Below are 22,350 nucleotides of genomic sequence, written 5' to 3'. Positions count from 1 at the left end.
ACTGTAGAGTGCTAATCTCCCGCTGTGTCTCAAGGGAAGAGCCCTTTGACTGCCGGATCATTAACCTCTCTCATAGAGCAAGCATGCTCACGTCCTTGCTGGGAAGAAATTCCCCCTCACAGCAGCAGCTCAGGAAAGAGCGGGAGTCCGCACTCAGATCTGCATCCGTCTCTCATGCCTACCGCTGCTCTCATGTAGGAACAGTGCCATATTATATTATATTACACTACTGTTCAAAAGTTTGGGGTCAGTATAATTGTTTGAAAGAAATTACTTTTATTCAGCAAGTACACTTGATCAAATGTCATAGAGACATTTACATTGTTAATACCAGAGTTTCAAATTCTGGTCTTTTGAACTTTGTATTCATCATTTTTTAGCAGCACAGCTGTTTTTATATTGATTATAATGAGAAACGTTTCTTGAGCAGTAAATTATCGTATTAGAATGATTTCTGAAGGACCATGTGACACTAAAGACTGGAGTAATGATACTGAAAATTCAGCTTTGCATCACAAGAATAAATTACATTTTAAAACACATTCAAATAGAAAACAGATATTTTAAGTTGTAACAGTATTTAACTTTTTACTGTTTTTGCTGTATTTTTGATCAAATAAATTCAGCTTTTTGAGAAACTTCATTCAAAAACATTAGAAATACAGATCCACATTTTTTTGCTGTATGTTTAGTGCTGTCAATCAATTAAAAAGTATTAATTAATCACATTTGTTTCTGTAATTAAACATGATTAATCAAAACTAATAATAAAATTTCATTTAAATCTTCAAATTAATGTAGTTTAATGGCATTTTGTAGTAAGTACTATGAATGAAGGCAAGTATCACTAATGCCAATTTTGACATTTTTTTATAAATTTTTTATAAAATGAGTAAATATAGCCATTCAACATTGCAGTAAAATTTGTGCCATCATTTTGTCATCATTTTAAACATTTAATAGGCCTAAACTATAGCATAAAAACAAAAAACAAAAAATTATAACTTTTAATTTAATTGAACATAAAACCATTATAATAAAGGAGTGTGTTGTATATAATGTATATTGTAATATAGCGATGTTTCTGTCTCAGTTTCACAATCCAAAAAAACCTAATTCTGTTTTAATTGTGATAATTATTTTTAACATGTAAAACAGAAAGCCACAGAAATAAATACATAATTTTTTAAAATTATATTATATTATATTATTTGCAATAAGAAAATTACACACAGCAGATTTAATGAGCATCTTATTTGAAGAGAATACACTCTGTCCTTTACAGTCTAGATAACATCAGTCAGTTCTTTGCTGTAGAATTGGCTGTAAAGTTAGTAATGTGCTTTGGATTTTAGACAATTTTGGGATTTCTCCAGACAGAGATAAGACATTTCCATAGGCAAAAAGCCAGAGGTCAGGAGCCAGGGAGGATCCATATTGTATTATTCCTCCATCCCACCACACCTCACTCCACAGTACTTGTGCAACTTAATTTCCAAGCCAGGGAGATGTAAATCTGTAATGATCTCCCTGGTGAGGTGAGTATGGGAGGAACCTCTGACACTGAAGATTGGTGTTGAGGGAGTGTATCATTTAAGCCTGTGAGATTGCCTGCAGCACTCAGATTCGGCAGCCGGCATCTCCGACACATCCTGAGCTCTCCCATTTTGGCAGTGTAGATTCAGATTCCAGACGTTTACCACTCTTATTCATTCTGGTTTTTGTAATGCGTGTCTCTCGTTATCAATGGTGTCGCAGTCGGTCTTAGTGAGTCTTCATTTGCCTATAAGTGTCTGGAAGCACAAGGGCGAGACACTGTAAAATAATGATTTCAAAACCTGCTTTTGTGAAACCAGTGTAATTGGGATGAAGTCGATTCTGAGCTTTGGTTCAGAATATGGTTTTAGCTGTAATAACATTGGTTATAAAACCTATTGTTATTTGTCTAGATCCGCCTTATATTATTTATATTATAGAAGATGTTTAGCAACTTTCTCATTAACCAAATAGATCTGTAAGATTTTTTATCTTAGTTAATAAAGATAAGACTGTGCAAATACAATTACATAGCCATATTTTTTCCAAAATATTGCAGGTCCTTATATTAATATTGTTTGTTTGTTCATTCATTCCTTGGAGTAAAAATCTGATGTAGTTTCATTGAAGCTCAAGAGGCTCTTTGTCATCAAATCAAAAGAGGAATTTTTTTTTATTGTTATTCTGATAATCTAATTTATGATGCCATTTTAGCTGAATTATAAATTTTGCAAAGAAGCATTTTCAGTAGTGGCCTCAGCCTTTTGGACTCCACTGTATGTTTAATAGAATGACTGTTTTTTTTACTGTTGTACCTTGAAAGATGTGTAATTTATTTATGCTTATTTGAGCCACAGATGTTTGAATACCCAGTCTGGGCATAAGAGGAATGAGATATTAATGAGATAAGGGAAAAGAAAGGGGGAAAACGCTTTTGAGCTACAGCTGTGCACGCTGTCGGCCCATCTGAATCACTGAAGGAGAAGTCTATTCTCTGGATGATTCCTGGACAAGCATTTATTCGAAACGGTTCTGGCTGTTTTTCTAACCTGTATCTTGCACTCTGATGTTCATGCGCATCGCTGTGCACTAATTAATTTGTGCAAAAGCAGTTGGTGTCCTCATTATTTCACAGACATTCTCGCACATTTTGGATTGCAAGACCACTCTCTGGATAAATGGACAAGCACACATTAATTTGACGGGGCCAGCTGCCAATTCAAAACATTTATTCAGGAAAAGTCTGACAAGAAGGCACTTTTACTTTAACTCGCCTTTGATCAGCAGAGAGGGATATGCTTTATCTGCGCAGGGCTTTAAACTAGTCTCCTGACCCCAACTGTGGCGTACGTTCCCACTGCAGCAGCATAATTAAATCATTAATTGGAAAAAATTGTCCTCACCGGCTTTTATTAACATGCTCAGTGACTGGGAATTATTTTACTATTAGATGCTTATTTACACCTGGCGAGTTCACTCTCTCTCGGATGGAGTGCTGTAATGAAGTGAATTACTGCTGAGACACGCCAGAAAGCGTTGTCCTGCTGCTTATGGCTGGTGCCTGCTGCACCGCCTCAAGCTGCTCGCTCAGACCCAAGGGGTCACGGTTTGGCTGCTTAGCCTGTCGTTGTTAGCCTCTGCTGGTAGATGGCCAAACTAGGGCATCTTTCTCTATTGACTAAGAACTTTTCTTAATTGGAGGGCCTAAAATCTTATTTCTCTCTGCCTGCTGCCCTCCTCATCACGATATCTATCTATCTATCTATCTATCTATCTATCTATCTATCTATCTATCTATCTATCTATCTATCTATCTATCTATCTATCTATCTATCTATCTATCTATCTGTCTATCTATCTATCTATCTATCTATCTATCTATCTATCTATGTCTGTCTATTTATGTATCCATTTGTCTATCTATCTATCTATCTATCTATCTGTCTGTCCGTCCGTCCGTCCGTCTGTCTATCTATTGTTCTGTCTATCATTTTATCTTTCTATCTATCTGCGCAGTCTGGGCCAGTTTTACTGTATGCTAACAGATAGCTTTCTCCAGGTATTAAAGACCTCCTTAAACCTCGAGCATGTTATGCATATCTGCTAGCTCCGCACCGTCTCTAGACACCTGGGCATGCCCTTCGTCCAGGTGAAATACCAAGCTTCTTTAAAGTTTAGGGCCAGATCTGTGGTTGTCTTTCAACTTGATTGACACAGAGCACTGGAAAGGTCACCTTGCGTCAATGTCAGAGCTGACTTTCCTGCATCCAACGTCCTCTTTTTGTTTTTTCCATCACTCTTTCTCTGTGTGGTGGGAAATCACTCACCTGTATGAACTGTGGGTCACACAGGGTGGGATCGGTTGTTTTGATGGGGATATATGGGACTCAGAATAAGACCCAAACAGCCTGGATTGTGTATGGCTATGTTTATTGTTTAGCCGTTTGCATTACAAAGAAATGCAAGTGTCAATCGATAAGATGAGCTCGCGGGGAGAGAATCCTAAGCAGCCTGAGTGCTATCTGAGATGGCAGAGACCCTGTAGCTCTGTGACTGGAGGAAAGCTTTTTGAGGCTTTCCATTTTTAAAGAGTTGTCCGCTCCCCATCTATTGTTTCCTGGCCGACTTTCTTGCCTGGCCGACAAAAGCTTTAACAATGCATTTTGCTTTTTACACCTCGTCCGTTGTAGTAGAATTTCAAAAGCGAGTTGAGTGGGGTCTGCTTGGAAATGGAGATCCATTAAAGTGAAAGAAAGGGACACAAAAAGAGGATATCCCTATGATTTATTTAATTAAAGGCTTCTGTGTAGGTCACACCAGACATAAGGCATATTGCACATTTGCAGCTTTGTCCAATTCATGTTGAATGCCCAAGGGAAACCTGTTGACTGACAGCTCCTTTGATAGTTTAGTGAACAGGGTGTGCTTTTATAAGATGAAAGTGTTTCACTTGACCCCAGAGAAATAAACTTTCTCTTATTTAAACTTCTTTATTGCAAAGTTCTCAGCATTGAAGAGATGGACCAAAAGGCTAAATCACATAACATTTTTGGCATGTGCACAATTTCCACACTGGAACAGAACAGATTATTAAAATTAGAGCACAACAGCAGAGGATAATACAACATAACTTGCATGGGTTTGTTTTTCTTCATTTATTTATTTTATTTTACATGATATCCTGATGGCAAAGTAAAATGTCTGTTGCTGTAATGAGGTAGTGTAAGCAGATATTGTCATGACAGTTTTATGCATTTCTCCGAATAATGATCAAATATTCTTTCTCCATGCTAGACTCAGAAAGAGGCTGAGGTGTGCTGTAGTCACTGGTGTTTCTCAGAACAGACTTTCAGGTCCATTACTTTGAAGTTCTGCCTGCCGTGTGTGGGGAAACAATAAAAGTGCATGTCTGAAATCTGAGTCTCAAAGGGAGCAGGGGCTCACTCAGGCTAATTATCCTACACCTACCGTGTGCTACCTCAATTTCAGAAAGTTGGTAACGAAGTCCCTTAAAAAAATCATCTGCCTCCACACCAGCTCTTAAATTTAAGGGGCCGTCACTTCAAAACAGCATAAACCATGGTGAGCTTGGGAGATATATATCCCAGTCCTGCACATGCACTCTCATCCCGTGTAACCTAACAGGCAGATCCGTGGTTTGGCAGAACAGACATTTGGGAAATCCATCACATTAAGAACATCTAACTCAGGATTTCAATGACTGTTTACAGGTGTTACCGACACAGAGGCGTGCATTAATATTGTGGTGTTATCAAAGATTAGCTTACTGCATTTGTGGTGCCAGCAATGAGGAAAACACAGATCTCAGGTCCTCGAAAAGGATAGTCCATCCAAAAATTTATATTTTGTAATTTACTCACTTTCCTATATTTCCAAAATACAACCCGAATTCCAGAAATGTTGGGACGTTTTTTAAATTTGAATAAAATTAAAACTAAAAGACTTTAAAATCACATGAGCCAATATTTTATTCACAATAGAACATAGATAACATAACAAATGTTTAAACAGAAAAATATTACACTTTTATCCACTAAATGAGCTCATTTGGAATTTGATGCCTGCTACAGGTCTCAAAAAGTTGGCACGGTAGCAACATTGGGCATGTAGCAACTAATTAAGTTAACTGACATCAGGTCTGTAACATCATTAGCTGTAAAAGGGATGTCTTAGAGAGGCAGAGGCTCTCAGAAGTAAAGATGGGCAGAGGCTCTCTATTCTGTGAAAGAGTGCATAAAAGATTGTGGAACACTTTAAAAACAACATTCCTCAACTTCAAATTGCAAAGGCTTTGCAAATAGCATCATCTACAGTGCATAACATCATCAAAAGATTCAGAGAAACTGGAGAAATCTCTGTGCATAAGGGACAAGGCCGAAGACCTTTGTTGGATGCCCGTGGTCTTCGGGACCTCAGATGACAGTGCATCACTCATTGGCATAATTCTGTCATTGACATTACTAAATGGGCCCAGGAATACTTCCAGAAACCACTGTTGGTAAACACAATCCGCCGTGCCATCTGCAGATGCCAACTAAAACTCTATCATGCAAAAAGGAAGCCATATGTGAACATGGTCCAGAAGCGCCGTCATGTCCTGTGAGCCAAGGCTCATTTAAAATGGACTGTTTCAAAGTGGAAAAGTGTTCTATGGTCAGATGATGCCATGTCCTCCGGGCTAAAGAGGAAGGAGACCTTCCAGCATGTTATCATCGTTCAGTTCAAAAGCCAGCGTGCTGAAAGGTATTTAAAGATTTTAGAGCAACATATGCCCCCCTCCAGACAACGTCTATTTCAGGGAAGGCCTTGTGTATTTCAGCAGGACAATGCAAAACCACATACTGCAGCTATTACAACAGCATGGCTTCATAGTAGTGCTGAATTGGCCTGCCTGCAGTCCAGATCTTTAACCTATAGAGAACATTTGGCGCATCAATAAATGAAAAATACATCAAAGATGACCACAAACTCTTCAGCGGCTGGAAACCTATATCAGGCAAGAATGGGACCAAATTCCAACACCAAAACTCCAGAAACTCATAACCTCGATGCCCAGACGTCTTCAAACTGTTTTGAAAAGAAGAAGAGATGCTACACCATGGTAAACATGCCCCCATCCCAACTATTTTGAGACCTGTAGCAGGCATCAAATTTGAAATGAGCTCATTTTGTGCATAAAATTGTAACAATTTCTATTTCTATAAATTTTCTATTGTGGATAAAATATTGACTCATGTGATTTGAAATTCTTTTATTTTTCATTTTATTCAAATTTAAAAAAATATCCTAACATTTCCGGAATTCGGGTTGTAGATGTTGAGTCAAGCAAGTCCTGAACAAATCATTATTTTCAGGCCTGTAATGGTTTCAGAGTTATTTCAGAATTTATTTAGTATTTATTTTATTTTATTTTTAATATTTTAGGGCTTCCTGATATGATATATATATTATCTGTGATATTTTATATTATATATATTTACATACTGTATATATATTTGATTGTGATAAGTATCTAAGCACTTTCTATTGTTTTTGCTGTCTGGTGTTGTGGCATTTTAATTAGAAAAGGAATAGAAGTTTCAAGTTTCATAATATACCATGTACATAAAACTTTAAATTAATTTCTGTCCAAACTTGATGGTTTAAAATTTCTAAGCACATTTTATTGTTTTTGCTATCTAGTGACATTTTCATGTTTAATCAAGTCTGGTTGTAAAAGTTTCAGTCAAATTCATTTGTGGCCATTTAAATTTTTCGTTAGTGTAGTTTTGGAATCATGGCAATTAATTTTAGTTTTACTCAGTTATTCTAGATTTTTTCTTTTAGGAAACGAAAATATTTTAGTTTATTTTTCATTTTAGTTTTTGTTAACGATTTTAATTTTATTCTTAAAAAATAGCACACAAGCTATATGAATCATTTTTGTGAAGTTTTCTGGAGCTTGAGAGAGGTGATCAATTGTTTTTGTATAGAAAAAAATGTTTATGACTTTTTCATTTTTTTGCTGAATTGTCCCAACCCTCAGGAGCTCATCCCATTTTGACATGCCACATTGAATGAGTTAGCACATTGCCTGCGGGGTTAGATGTGCGAAAGAAAAAGTGAAGGCCACAGCAGGGTCTACCCGTGCAGATGCCAAACAAAGTAACAATGAATATGGATCAAGCCCTCACACACGCAAAGCAGTCTGGGACACCAATCCTGTTCAAATCCATTTATGTGGAGTCTGTCTAAATAGGACCTGAGAGCCAGCTTCTGCCTGCAGGGCCTCAGGGGCAACCCAGACCTCATCACCCCCTACTTACATGGCAGAATAAGTGACAGAACACAAGCAGAACAAGCCCGCGCAGAACCGAACCCCTCGTGTGCCATTGACAAGCACTGGAATAGCCGCAGCTCTGTCTTTATTCACCAGCTAACACCTGTCGGCGGTTCCGGCTGGAGACGGCACTTAAAATCAGACGTCACACATCAGCTGTCAGCACGAGGTGTGGATGAGGTCAGAGCCACGGAATCAGACTCCATTGCTATTCACTTGTTTGGGAATGTCGCTTTTTTGGGGCTGCTTCTGTCACATGGCACAACCGAATTCAAAATGTTGTCTTCTGTTATTTGTAATATTTATACCAAAAAATACCCCTGTAGACCATAAATTATGGAACAAGTATGCGAATAAGCTTCCATTTGATGCAGAGCTGGTTCATTTAATAGACCCTCGGGTTCCTTATGTCAATCCTCCTTCCCTGGTGTCAGTTGTTCACAGGCTACTAGAAATCACATGTCTGTCCTAAGCATGCGGGTGGACCGCCTCTCCGTTAACAGGGACACACTAAACCTTCCGGGCAACAACAAAGCAAATATTTGTCTCCCGGGCATTATCTACAAATGCACATATTTCCTAATATTTTCTCAGCTGTGTTCTGCGGACACCCGGGTCGCTCATCTAGCCCTGTTTGGTGACAATACCTTCTGAAGAAACCCCTACTTGTGCCTTGAAGTTTCCTCAGTCGTTGAATCACTGAATATTTTATAGCTTTAGTGTCTTTTTTTTGCCTGTCAATCTGCCAGCTGTTATCCTTTCTTTTGATGTTTTTTCTGTCTGTGTGTAGTGTGGTATCAGATCATGCTTTTTCATGCTTCATAGGAATTCATTAGGTGTTGTGTAAATTAAAGCGACGACAGATTTAGGGGAGGAAAACAATGACGTCTTCACCCGTCTGCTGCTATTTATCGTCTTAACCCAATTCTCTCCAGCCTTGAAAAGGCTGTTCTGGCATAAGTTCCTCCACATCTCAACTTCAATTAACTGTAGGTCATGTACTTGTACATTATCTCTATTTGAGTCTCAGGGTTGAAAAACTGGCCCAAATATAGATTGTCATTGTGCACTGTGAACCTTTTTAAATCTTGTTTTATATTATGATCTCATTTTCACATTTCAGTAATTATATAGTTTGTCCATGCTGTATATGGGTGTGTTTTTTTTACTTTGGGGACTTATCCATGTTCCAGGAGTATTTAATTAAAACTGGCAGATTTCAACTTTTTCTTTTTGTTAAAATCACATTAAAATTTACTTGAATTATTTTTGCAGTTATTTTATGTTATTTTATTTTGCTGCTTTTCACATTACTTTTATGTATAGTCTTTTTATGTAGATTATTGTATACTTGTCCCAGATCTAGACTTTCAGTTAAAAAAAAACATAACACGTGAAATACATTAAACTAAGAAAGATCTATTTAATAAAGATTATTCTTAGAAAGACTTAGAAGTTGAGAAGTCAAGAAATTCACTTCCTCCACCATCATTTCCATCATAGAATAGTATAAAATACACTATATCACTTGAGATGCGGTGGGAAGAACCATGTGGTGGGACATTTATGGAAAAAAAAAATGCATGGACACTTTGACACTGTTAGTGGACAAATTAAATAAAATAATGAGTGTGTGCCATAGGGACAAATGGCCCATAGTTGAAGAAACACTCCTTAATATGATTTACACAAGTGGGAAATGTTGCTAATTTTTTTTATTGGTCCTGGAACAACATTGCTGTTGACCAATCATGGATCTCACATTTTAAAGTTAGGGTTAAAGCTTGATGCCATAACATCCTCTACTTGTGTAAATCACACTTTGTATATAGTACATGCATACTGTAAAATTCACTGTTTTGGCTGGTATTTGTCCTCTCTTTTTGCCTTTGCTGCCGGACAGTGAACAAGAAGTACCGTGGATCACATGGTAAGATATCTTAGAAAGTTGCAAACCCCACATAGGTGGAGAACATTTGTTTTTATCTTGTTTTATCTTTGCGTACATTTAAAAAAAAATGATATAGAAACAATTTACACTTAGAAATTGCTAGTAAATTTCACAACAACAAACTAAGCATGGAATTTTGAAGGATGTTGCATTGCTTTTCTTGTAAAACATCTTTGATTTATTTAGCCCTTAGCACATGGTTCTCTATTCTCCTGTATGAACTGTCTTGGAGTTTACAGCTAGAATTCAATTAAATGGCATTTCTGCTCTGTGAACACCATCAGACTTTTGTCGTTCATGGGAAATAATTGATTTACAAGCAGTTTAATGAATTCATAACGAATGTTGAGACTTGAGGCTGAGGCAGATCATGGTAGATTTTCCTACTATACACATTTCATATTCAACACCCCTTAAAGGGAAAGTTCGCTCAAAAATGAAAATTATATCATCATTTATCATTTAATTTATCATCACTTCAGTGTGCCTTTGTGGACTTGGTTAGACAAAATAATTGCTATTGTAGTAATGCAGAGAATTACTTTGACTCAAACCCTTAACTAGCTTTTCAAAGAACATATTCAGAAGCTCAGGAACAGACTAAATACAATTATTTGAGTTTGAGCCTCAGCAGAGATAACAAGCACAAACAGAAAAGTAGATAACGTAACCTAATATTCATAAACTAATAAAATTTACATAGATAAAGGACGAAGTTGAGGAACCCAAAGCCCTTCAATATAGAAACTGATGTCTGGCTCACTTGTCCAATGGTGATCATGAGGTAAAAAGAGGGAGTTGTGCTGATTACCACATCCCTGATTAATTTAGTCAGATTATTGCCTCCCATGGCCACAGGTGAGGCAACTTATCCACTGAAGCAGAAGTAAGCAACCAGAGGATCCCCTGAAACATGCTTCGTGCCTCACATATGATCACACCACAGGATTTTCACTCTCGCTGCTCCAAAAACAAATATGAGTCTTCCAATAATATCTTAATGTATTGCTAAGGGTTGCCCCATCTGCAAATACAGAGGGAGGGAAGGAGGCCCATGCGCCCCATGCAATCTGTTTCGGTCTCGGCTGTTATCAACACAAAAGAATACTGGAGATTTACTTATAAGAAACACATTCCTATTTACACCGGATTCAAGATTTGCCATAAATTAGCATCACATTTGCAGTTTGTAAGAATTCGAACTTTAGAACTTTATGCCATTTATTGATGTTTTCAGTGTTTTGTTTCACTCAAACATTTGGATATGTCCACATGTTGTTTATATGGCATGCAGAAGTTTGTCTTTTCTGTCAAGAAATACTGCAAGCCTGCAATATTGTAATATTTGCTGGAATTGTAGCCCAAAGTACAAACATAAATCATAAAGCAAAATGCAATCTTTAGCAGTGACCTTTAATATTCATTTTGTGAATATTAAAGGTCACTGACAATATTCAGATTAAAGCTCGGCCAATTTTTCAATTAAACTGTTACATTTGGTTATCTCTGTCGTGAATATATGGTTAAGGCCTCTGTACGGTCCTTGACATATTTAATAAATCACATCAGATGCTATCTGTAATTGGAGCAGCCTGTCCCTTTTAGGACACCTACAGTAGCGCATGAAGTTCCCATTTTTGACAGAGTTCAGCAGCTCCTTCATGCATTTCGTAAAATTCAACATCAAAGGCTTGATTCTAGAATTCGACTTAGCTATTTAAATCCCCAGTATCATAAGATTTCAATATTTTAGATATACTCTAATTTTCCTCTGGAAAGAATGAAGCTGATTTAATAGGCAGTATTTAATTTTTCACTTCTAGACGAAAGATGTGCTTGGGTCATTTTAAAAATGTAAAATGTTTCATGCAAGAATGATTTCTCATAACAGCCGCACGAGGGGGTGGGGAGGAATCCCACCGTTTGGAGCATGTTACAGGACCACTGCCAAAAGATTAATTATTCAAAACATTCTGTGTCAGGCAAGCATAGAACATAAAGAGCCCAACTCTCTGACTTTTGTCTTTTTTAGAGTTGTAATACCATAACATGTGTTGGCTGATTTAGTGTAGATCCCGCTTAATGTTTCCTATGTGAAAGCTGTTTAAAGCTGCCTAGCCTGGTGGATCTGTTAGGCTGGTTTGGTTTGATAGGTTTGTGGGGATTTGAGGTACTTTTGGAACTACCAAAACCAGCTTAATCGACTTGACCAGGCTGAAAGACCAGCATTTTGGAGTCAGATGTTCTGTAAATCTAAAGGTCTCTTTTCTCCCTCTCCCATCACCTTTTCTCCTGCTTAGATTCAGAGGCCCCTGCGGACCCTGTGGCTCCAGTGATTGTAATCCCACCCCGAAACACTACAGTGGTGGCCGGGGTCAGTGAGGCCACACTGGAGTGTGTTGCTAATGCGCGGTGAGTATGGATGTATGGACACACACTGTTCCCAGCAGGAGTACAGTTCATTTTATATTCATTTACCTCTGACGGGTTCACAGCCATCAATATTCACACTGTCTTACTCCATTTAACCTTCATTTCAAAGCCATTATTATAATAGTTGCTAAAGTAACACTTACAGTGCATTGATCATGTTTTCCCAGGAAAAAAAAAAAAAAAAAACATGGATAAAAACAGTTTGCAAGATGTTTATGTTGTTATTAAAAGAAGTCTCTTATGATCACCAAGGCTGCATTTATCAAAAATACAGTAAAAACAGTAATATTTTGAAATATTATTACAACTTAAAATATATGTTTTCTATTTTAATATATTTAAAAAATCTGTCTAATATACTGATTTGCTGCTCAGTTATTATCAATAACTGAAAACTTAATAATAATTGAAAACTTGAAAACAGTGTCGTGCTGCTTAATATTTCTGTGGAAATCAGGTGCTCAAAAAGTAGTGCTGTCAATCGATTAAAAAAATTAACTAATTAATCACAATTTTTTCCTGAAATTAATCGCGATTAATCCCACCTAACATTAAACTTTTTAAATCTACTTTTATATTGCAATAATTTCACATTTAATCTTCAAATTAATGTAGAAACAACATAAAGACGGTATATTTTTAATATTTGATTAATGGCATCTTTTTAATGAATGAAGGCCAGTATCACTGACACCAATATTGATGTCTCTATAAAATAATATTTTTTTCCCTGATATTTAACCATTGACTATTGCCATTCAACATTACAGTATAATTGAAAGCCATCAATGTTAATATTTATTAGACTTTAATAAAAATAACTTCTTATTTAAGTGAACTTTAAACAATTTTCTCATAAACACAGTATAACCAATGTCATATTTAGCTACCTATCCCCTTCAGCAAGTAGGAAATGTACAGAAATTGAATAAAGTTATCAAACACTAAATTCTAAATTAAATACAGATGAGTCCTTAAAGCTATAAAGTTATTGATTTCCTTTTTTTTTTTTTTTTTGTTCTTAGATGAACAGACATCACAGCAGCTGGGTTAATAGGTTATTTTGGCTGCTTTTTCTTTAAGAGCTGCCGAGGCGGATCTGACACGCATCGTGTTTTCTCTCACTCACTTCACATTTTCTGACCCACTTCAGGTCTTAAAGTCTCTATTAATGATCTGACGAGTGTGTTAGATGAGTGAGAAAGTGCAGGACAGTTTTGAAAACCATTTCAGAGACATGTTCTTAAATGTGACTCATATATTTCACGCAAGCACAGTTTTAAGGTAGTTTTAATCACCTTCATGACTTAACTGACCACGACATTGCATGCACATTGTTTCTTTCGCGCTTTGAAATGATAAAGGCTACAGCGTGCGGCAGCGCCTTTGTTCAGTACATCTCCTATTTGAAATGCTCGTAAAGACGTTCTGTGACTAAATTAGCAAGAAAAAAGAGACAAGAGGCAGCAGTTGAGTGGGGTGGCCAACACTAGCCCCGCCCCTGTGTTAACGCCGTTAAATATTTTGAACGCGTTAAACTGAAAAAATTAATCACCAGCGTTAACGCGCTAATTTTGACAGCACTATCAAAAAGACAACCATTTATTTGAACTGGAAATCTTTTGTAATATTATAAATGTCTTTGTTGAAAATTTTGATCAATTTAATGCATCCTTGCTGAATAAAATTATTTATTTTTTTCTTTTTTTTTTTTTAATCTTACTGATCCAAGATTTTGAACAGTAGTGTATGCCAGAGAAAATTCTTCTACTACCGCTTCTAAATTATTGTCACAATTGACCCTTTGCTGGGAGTTTGATTGACAGGCAATTTGACCAATCGTTACGCTGAATCCACCATTTTGTCTGTAGTAGATTAATGTCAGTGGACAGTGGAAGATTGTGTGTATTGTTGTCTTTCTGCTGTTGAAACAAGGTACCTTCTGATGTTCATTCATGTTTATTTTGTGCATTTCATGAACTGAGGTAATACGGCGATCTGTCATGTCACATTAAAGAGCCACAAAACAGTATTTATTGTTTGAATTTGTTAAGAAAAGACAAAATTTGAAAGCTGAGACTTTGTTTCCCCTGTTGAAAATGTCCAGCAGATGCTAGTTTTGAAGCTCAGGACCAGCTCATGACCAACTAAGGACCAGGTTAAACCAGCTCAATCCAACTGCCATGCTTCATTTCCTTCATTTTCCTCTTTGCTCAGCGATGTATTTTTCACTATGTGACAACATGGTGTGTAGTGTTAGAGTGGCATGTCTTGTTGGACATAACAACAGTAACAGGGTCTTTGCGAAGGGTCAGTTTCGACAAAACCTTACATATGTTACCTAACCCTTAGATAACGTCACCTTGGTGGGATGTTTAAATCAGCAAAAATAGCAAAGTTCAAAAGACACCGTATTTCTGCGCTGTTGTTTTCCGCAGTCCGTTTGAGAAGCTTGGTTTGATATGGCGGAGAAACGGCGTGGAAGTGGCCAGCGACGTGGGATCCTTCGGCCGGCGCTTGACCATCATCAACCCAACGAGTGCCGATGTGGGCATGTACGTGTGCGAAGCCTCACTTTTGGACAGCAGCGTGAAGCTGGCGGAGGCCAGAGCCTTCCTTTCCATCGCAGGTGAAACACCTTGTCCAATAAAAGTTCCATTTCTTCTATCTGACACAATGCTTTCACAGCTGCACGTCTGCAGAGAAAATCCACCGTCTTAATGGTTCCACTCAGTGGGGAGTGATGAACAGCAAAGCCCTCTGATAGATATAGCACTACATTACTGCACATAAAACCTGACATTACACACTGTATTAGCTGAGCTAAGAGCTTTTAGGAGAGCCTCAGGCATTACAGCTCTCGGTCACAGAACACTATGAGAATATCACCAGGTAATTCTACACATTAGGATCATCCTGAATACATACCGCTGAAGTGCCATCAGACCTATTTCCAAGTCATTTGATTTACTTAATAACAGAAAGTGCACATAATTTGTAGTTTTTTGAAATACTAGCGTGTAAGGAGATAAATGTTGGTGTTATCATGTCTTTAGGACAGCATAGTAAAAATGGAAGGATCTGCAAACATATTTTCTGTTATCTGAACACATTGTTAAATTAAGAGAATAGATTGGTGCCTTAAGGAGCCATTTCAACAAAAATTACTTTACCTAATGTAGTCATATTTAATTATGTTTATTTCAAATAAATAAATTATAATGATAATACTTATTATTATTATTATATTTTCCGTAATAAAATTATATTGTACAGGAATAATTTGTACATAACATTAAAGAGCAGATTTATAAGAACAGAAAATCATTATTTGAAACCATGAATAATAATCTCTTATGTGTTCATAATAATAATAATAGAATGTTATAATAATAATAATAATAATAATAGTAATAATAATAATGATGTGCACATTTATTTTTCATTATATATTAGTTACTATAATATATAATTATAAAACGATTATAATAATGATTTTTATAATAATACAATTAATCAATTACATAATAAACAAAAAAATAAACAAATGTCTTTTATTATAATATTAATAATAATAACAACAATTATCATATTTATAGAAATTATTAATATTAAATATAATATAATATAATTGAATAATAATTTTTTTTAAATAATATAATTGTTATATTTTTTTAACAAATGTTGATATTACCACACAGAGCTCATTATTTAGGTTAACTGACAAATAATTCTTAATAATGTCATTTAACTGCAAGTGTAAGACCTAAAAATGTGTGTGTGTGTGTGTGTGTGTGTGTGTGTGTGTGTTTGTGTCTGTGTGTGTGTGTGTGTGTGTTTTACTGTAGCACCATGTATGCCCAAATTGAATTCATTGCCCAAAATTGTCTTCATCTCTTAGTGAGAGATTGCAACATAAAACAAGATTCTCAATTTCTCAATTATCTGTTATTAAATGATTAATTTTTTATGTTTTTCTCTGATTTATGTAGGAGTCAGGCTACATTCAACAGTTTTCCTTGTCTTTGCGTATATTTAACACATACTGAGTACATGCAGTTTGTCCACCTCTTCTCTGGACAGTTATATATGGAAACCCATTGAGCTAAACAGCATATTAAATATTTATGCCTTCTCTTCACTTCACATCAGCGTCCATTTGAGCTCCATGTGAAGTCCAATACATATGTATAGATAGACGGATCCGTAACAGGAGGAATATATTGCACTGGGCAAGAGTGCATGTGAATTGATGAATGTGGGCTGTCAGTGTGCCACTACACATAAGTCAGAAGCTTAGTGGCTGTTTGGGTGTCTGAATTATATTCAAGATCTCGAAGTATGCATTTATTCATCTGCTTATTTGGATAAAAGATGCACTTCAGATTTTTGATGGTCTGCGAGTTTTTCTCAGAAAACACACATCACAGTTCTGTCTCTCAAGCGTAAATCTCTACAATAATGTCTCTTTTGAGCTGTACATCATACGAGATTAATTTCTTGTCAAACTATTAAAGAGATCTATGAAATAGCTCATAGAAAATAAATCTATGAATGTGCTTTCTCGCCCCAATTTTCATAACTGATTAAAGGAATAATTTACCCAAAAATGAACATTTTATTAACCCTCATGTCAGTTCAAATCATAGACTGTAAAAAAAGATGGACGACGCGTCTCTGCTTCCTTCCACTATAGAAAAGTGAAGCCAAAACATCTCAGTATGGCCGCTGCCATCGTGAGTAAATGACGTCATTTGGAGCCCGAGTCTACACAGTAGAGATTCGTTTGGAGCCAGAATCTGCGCAGTAGAGTCGTGAGTTGGAGCCGCGGAATCAAACTCCCGCCCAAACTCCCGAGGACCCAATCAACCATAATGACACGCCCCGTTTTTATAGCATCAAATTACTAGCTAAAATCAAACTTACCACAAAAACAAACAATTGAACATATATCAGCGTGATAACAACTACCTTAAATGACCAAAATCATATTTTGGAAAATTGTATTGGAAGTGTAATTAATTCAAGTCCCATTCATTTACTTGGAGAGGGCGGGGTTTATGACCTGTACTGCAGCCAGCCACCAGGGGGCGATCAAAGAGCCCGCAGCTTCACTTTCCAGTATGAGTGAGACACACCCGGTTCAAATCAATGTTCTATCATTTAATTTTCAGTGAATAATGAGTGTGTAATATCTGTTCCACTCTTTTCATCTGCCATTGGACGCGCAAACATATAGCCCCACCCCAAACTCATGCCATTGGCCATTGGCACATTAGGATGCTCAAGCAAACAAAACAATGTTTTAACATGATAGAGTGTTTATACTTTTAGGGGAAATCAAACTGTGAATGGTTTACTTACAAGGAAGGACACTACAGGTGATTAGGGTAAAAACTAATTTGCTTCACAGGACATTAAGACAATTTGCATTGCAAGTTTTCTAAAACATTATGCTTAAATAAGCAAATTAGAAATTAACCAGTTAAATATGCACTAATTTGCATACATTTCCAGAATAGAAATCTAGACATTGGATAAAGCCAGTTTCAAAATTCTTGTTTCATTTTGTTGACACATTTACAGTTTTTACAGAGGGGGCTTTGGATATTTATTTTAGATCACTCCATAAATCAGGAAATACTGTCTACAGCCAGAAAACAAATACATTTCTACCATGTTTTTAGGAAATACAATGTTATATAAATGTGATTGTCATATGAACAAACCCATATAAAATCCTTCAGAATATAAATAGGAATAAAACTGTAATTGCTATAGTCAAGTGGATATTTTTGGATCAGTGCAGAAAAAAACTATTTTTGAGAAAACTATATGGTAAAGTATGATAAAAAATAAAGACTTATGCGTAGTTTGAATGTTTTCTTTCCTGAAAGATTACAAATTATGAAAGCAATAGTCCAAAATCAAAAAATTGACCAGTGCCTAAAAAAACAAACAATGGTTTTGACTGTAGTGACTTACATTAATATGTACTTTAACATTAACAAATGAATCATCACATTTAAATTTCTGTCTTTCGTCTCACAAAAATATAACCTGCCAGAAAAAAGGTGTCTTTAACAGCTTTTCATTGAGACAGAACCCTAGAAGGGACAACTTTGTACTTTATTTAATCCTAAAAGGTGTGTATTAGTACCATAGAGTAGTAATATGTATCCTTAAGCTACTTCTATTAACATTTTAGAGGTAAGTAAGGTACAAAAACATCCCTTTAAGGGATACTCCCCCAGTGACAAGCTGTAGTACCCCTAAAGGTACAATTTGTTTGGGAGTGATATGAATTTACATGACTTGGAAGTCATATGGACTACATGTGTAAAAGTGCAGTGTGAACATTTTGACTAATTTCAGTTTTCTACAGAAGACTTGTAACAGTATGGAGATAAATAAATCATTGTTAGAATTGTATTTTTGGGATGAACCGTTCCTTTGAAAAAAAACAGCATTCATACAGATCTGTTTACAGGATAATGTGAACATAATCAATGGCAGATTTTCCTCTTTACAGACTCATAACAGATGTTTTATAAGCATGAAATCTATAATGTAAGACAGCAGGTTTGTGAGAAAGTGAAGTCTCAGTGGCCATCTGTGCCTCTGCAGGACGTCCAAACATTACAGTAGAGGACGTTATGCATTAGGTGAGCGAACGAAACATGCCCACCAGTGCTCTCAGTCTTAATGGGACACTCCCACATGTCTGACTGCCGAAGACACGTGACCACATTAAGCCCACAAGCTGAGCATTTCAATTTTGACAGTGTTTATGAATTCATTACTTTTGCTCCAGCAAACGTTCAGCTGCTACAGAAAAGGGAATAAATTTGTCCCATGCTCATCTGCGCTCAATAAAAATACAGTGTTTAGAAAATACATTGAATTCGTCTGATGGAATCATTCGATTATTTCTGAAGCTGTTTATGAATTTCAGTACCTCGAAAAATGTAATTATTTTGTATTCAGTTGAGAAATGTCACTGTGTTCTCAAATAAGCTTATTTGCTTTTTGCAGAGACGCCCTATTTCACTGCTGAGCCCAGGAGAAAGTTGATGGGAGAGGTGGAGAAAAGCGTGGATATCCAGTGCCAAGCTCGAGGTGAGTGTTTTACGTGCGGGACTTAAACCGAGGGGCTGGATTGATTTGAGATTTATAAGTATACTCTGCAATATGCTTTACACACAATAGACATACAATACATTTCAACCCCCTTCTGATCCAAGCGCTTCATTGAGCGCTCAGAGCTTTTGTAGTCGGTAAGCTTAGTTACGTAAAGGTATTTATAGCAATTTTCACATCGTATTCTTTGCGCTGCCGCCTACCATCGTGAATGAAGTTCCAGGAGCGTCGTGCTGGTCTATTAACCAACCCCGAGGGCTGTGCCCTGTTCTGTTTGGGGGTGATTTATAAAATCTGTGCATTTAGAGGATGTCAGTGTCCCTTCTTGGAAGACAGATGGCAGCCTTTCGGACTTGTGGCGAAGAGTTTACGATTAGCTGTGAGATATGAGGTGTTGATGGGAAGGGGCTTAAACTATTATCATTATAGAGTGGAAAAATGGGCGATGAAATGGTATTGGTTTTCTGCCAGAAATATTCTCCAGCTTTCTAATAGTGCTGGAATGGAAAGTCGGCCCAACTGTTATAACCGTACTTATGATATTTGTCCGTTGAGGTTCGGCTCGGCTCAGCTGCAATTTCAGCGAGGGGTAAAAATGATCCCTCAGCATCATATGGACTGCAAGAAATAAAAATAAGCGAGTCACCCCGCCGTATCCTCAAGAGTGGAAAGTGGAATCAATCCATTACCTCTCTTATGTGCTGCTTCTGGGGCCGTTCTCACTTTTTTATGTGGCTGGATTGAAAGGAATCCTTTTGTTTTGAGAAGTTATATCTCTCCAGAGCAGAATCAGAAATCTTCAGCTCTTGAGGATCAAGGAAAAGACTATAACATATGCCCAGAGCACCTCGCTTTTTTGATACGTCTTGGCAAATTTGCACGACAAAGTCTGCGGCTGTTTGCTGCCGAGTGGAGCTTGATACAGCCGTTAACCACAGGCGAAGAGCGCTAAATGAGTTTGAATAATACAATCTGGTGGCCTTCTCTTGATGCAGACGTGAGCCACAGCGAGTGATGATTTTCTCTGTTAGTTCTTTCAGCTGTTACTTAAATCATCCCCCCCGAGAGTACGCTTTTCCAAGCTGCTGAAATATTCTTAGAAGCACGCTAGCCGAATCTGTTTGGAGGCTTAAGGCCTCAGATCATCTCATTTCCACTTGACACTTCATCTTTTTTATATCCTACAAAGGGTGCAGCCAGCATTTTCAAAATTAGACCTATGATATTTGTGGATATTTGTGGTGGTCAATGTGGATTGGTCAATATTGGGGATGAGTTCTTCTGTCTCATCACGTTCTACTAGTTCTACAGCTTCAGTTTTAGAACTTTCACACTTAGTGACACATACTGTGTCCTCACCACAGCGCACCAGTGAAAAGAGACCCCTCTCACAGTGTCGCGTTCCTACAATCTATTTGTCTGTCTGTCTGTAAAATCTATCTATCTATCTATCTATCTATCTATCTATCTATCTATCTATCTATCTATCTATCTATCTATCTATCTATCTATCTATCTGTCTGTCTGTCTGTCTGTCTGTCTGTCTGTCTGTCTGTCTGTCTGTCTGTCTGTCTGTCTGTCTGTCTGTCTGTCTGAATGTCTGTCTGTCTATCTGCACTGTGTGTGTGTCTCTCTGTCTGTCTGTTAATCTATCTATCTATCTATCTATCTATCTATCTATCTATCTATCTATCTATCTATCTATCTATCTATCTATCTATCTATCTGTCTATCTGTCTGTCTGTCTGTCTGTCTGTCTGTCTGTCTGTCTATCTATCCGTCTGTCTGTCTGTCTGTCTGTCTGTCTGTCTATCTATCCGTCTGTCTGTCTGTCTGTCTGTCTGTCTGTCTATCTAGCTATCTGTCTGTCTGTCAATCTATCTCTCTGTCTATCTATCCATCTGTCTATCTGTCTGTCTGTCTGTCTGTCTATCTAGCTATCTGTCTGTCTGTCAATCTATCTCTCTGTCTGTCTATCTGTCTGTCTGTCTGTCTATCTACCTGTCTATGTCTATCTATATGTATGTATGTCTATATATCTGTCTGTCTCTCCGTCTGTCTGTCTGTCTGTCTGTCTGTATGTCTATCTACCTGTTTATCTGTCTGTCTGTATCTGTCTATCTGTCTGTCTGTCTATCTATCTGTCTGTCTGTCTATCTATCTGTCTGTCTGTCTATCTATCTGTCTATCTTTCTCCATGTCTGTCTGTCGAATTTAGTAGGTATTGAATATTTGATATTTAATACTAAATTTCTCCATTTTCACACAGAGATTGTTTTTAAAATGTACCTTCAAAATGTAGTTATCCTGTTAAATCTTTAGTAAATCTCAAAATGGATATCTGTTTTTAATATTGTATGTTATAATGTTGTGATTTCTAAATTCACCTTTAAATTGACATGTAAATAGATGTATTTTTAATCATCATTATGAATTTATTTATACAAATAATATGCTATTTTAATGTCTGCCTTTTGTCTGTGATCAGCCATAATGTGAAAATATTTATTATTAAAAAATTCTGGACTGTTTAATTCCTTCTATCATCTTCCTTCATCCATCATAATGACCTATCATGTTGTGTTTTTAATTCACAGGGGTGCCCATGCCGAAGCTGGAGTGGTATAAGAATGCCATTCCCCTCAGTAAGCTCAACAACCCTCGCTACAAGGTCATCTCCAGCATGGGCCTTCAGGTCAGGAAGCTACAGCCCAGCGATGCCGGGATCTTCCAGTGCTTCGCCAGGAACTCAGCCGGAGAGGCTCAGGTCCACACTTACCTGGACATCACGAGTGAGTCTGACCCCAAGACCGGCCTGCGGGGCGTCATGCATTCTTTATCGCATGCTTTCCAGACTCCCTGCTACTAATTATTGACACATAAACAATCGAGAAGTTGTCAAGGGTATTAGATGTGGCCAGCTGCAAAGTACACCTTCTCTCAGCCAATG

The 22,350-nt window shown here is 37.0% G+C and overlaps 1 protein-coding gene across 2 annotated transcripts in view; it reads left to right on the top strand.

Annotated features, from left to right (window-relative positions):
- The window catches only part of LOC306853892 (protein sidekick-1-like), a 367,593-nt gene that overhangs the window by 236,259 nt on the left and 108,984 nt on the right, over positions 1–22,350 (top strand). For both annotated transcript variants that reach the window (XM_079391575.1, XM_079391574.1), the window contains exons 6-9: positions 12,128–12,239; positions 14,699–14,889; positions 19,296–19,379; positions 21,998–22,192. In XM_079391575.1, the coding sequence (XP_079247701.1) occupies positions 12,128–12,239; positions 14,699–14,889; positions 19,296–19,379; positions 21,998–22,192 (582 nt within the window). The remainder of the gene's footprint in view (positions 1–12,127; positions 12,240–14,698; positions 14,890–19,295; positions 19,380–21,997; positions 22,193–22,350) is intronic.

This window comes from Barbus barbus, assembly GCF_936440315.1.
Source record: "Barbus barbus genome assembly, chromosome: 3".
In the NCBI taxonomy this organism is placed as follows: Eukaryota; Metazoa; Chordata; class Actinopteri; order Cypriniformes; family Cyprinidae; genus Barbus; species Barbus barbus.
The sequence above is the reverse complement of the archived record's forward strand: the minus strand, read 5'-3'. Positions and strand labels throughout refer to the sequence as shown.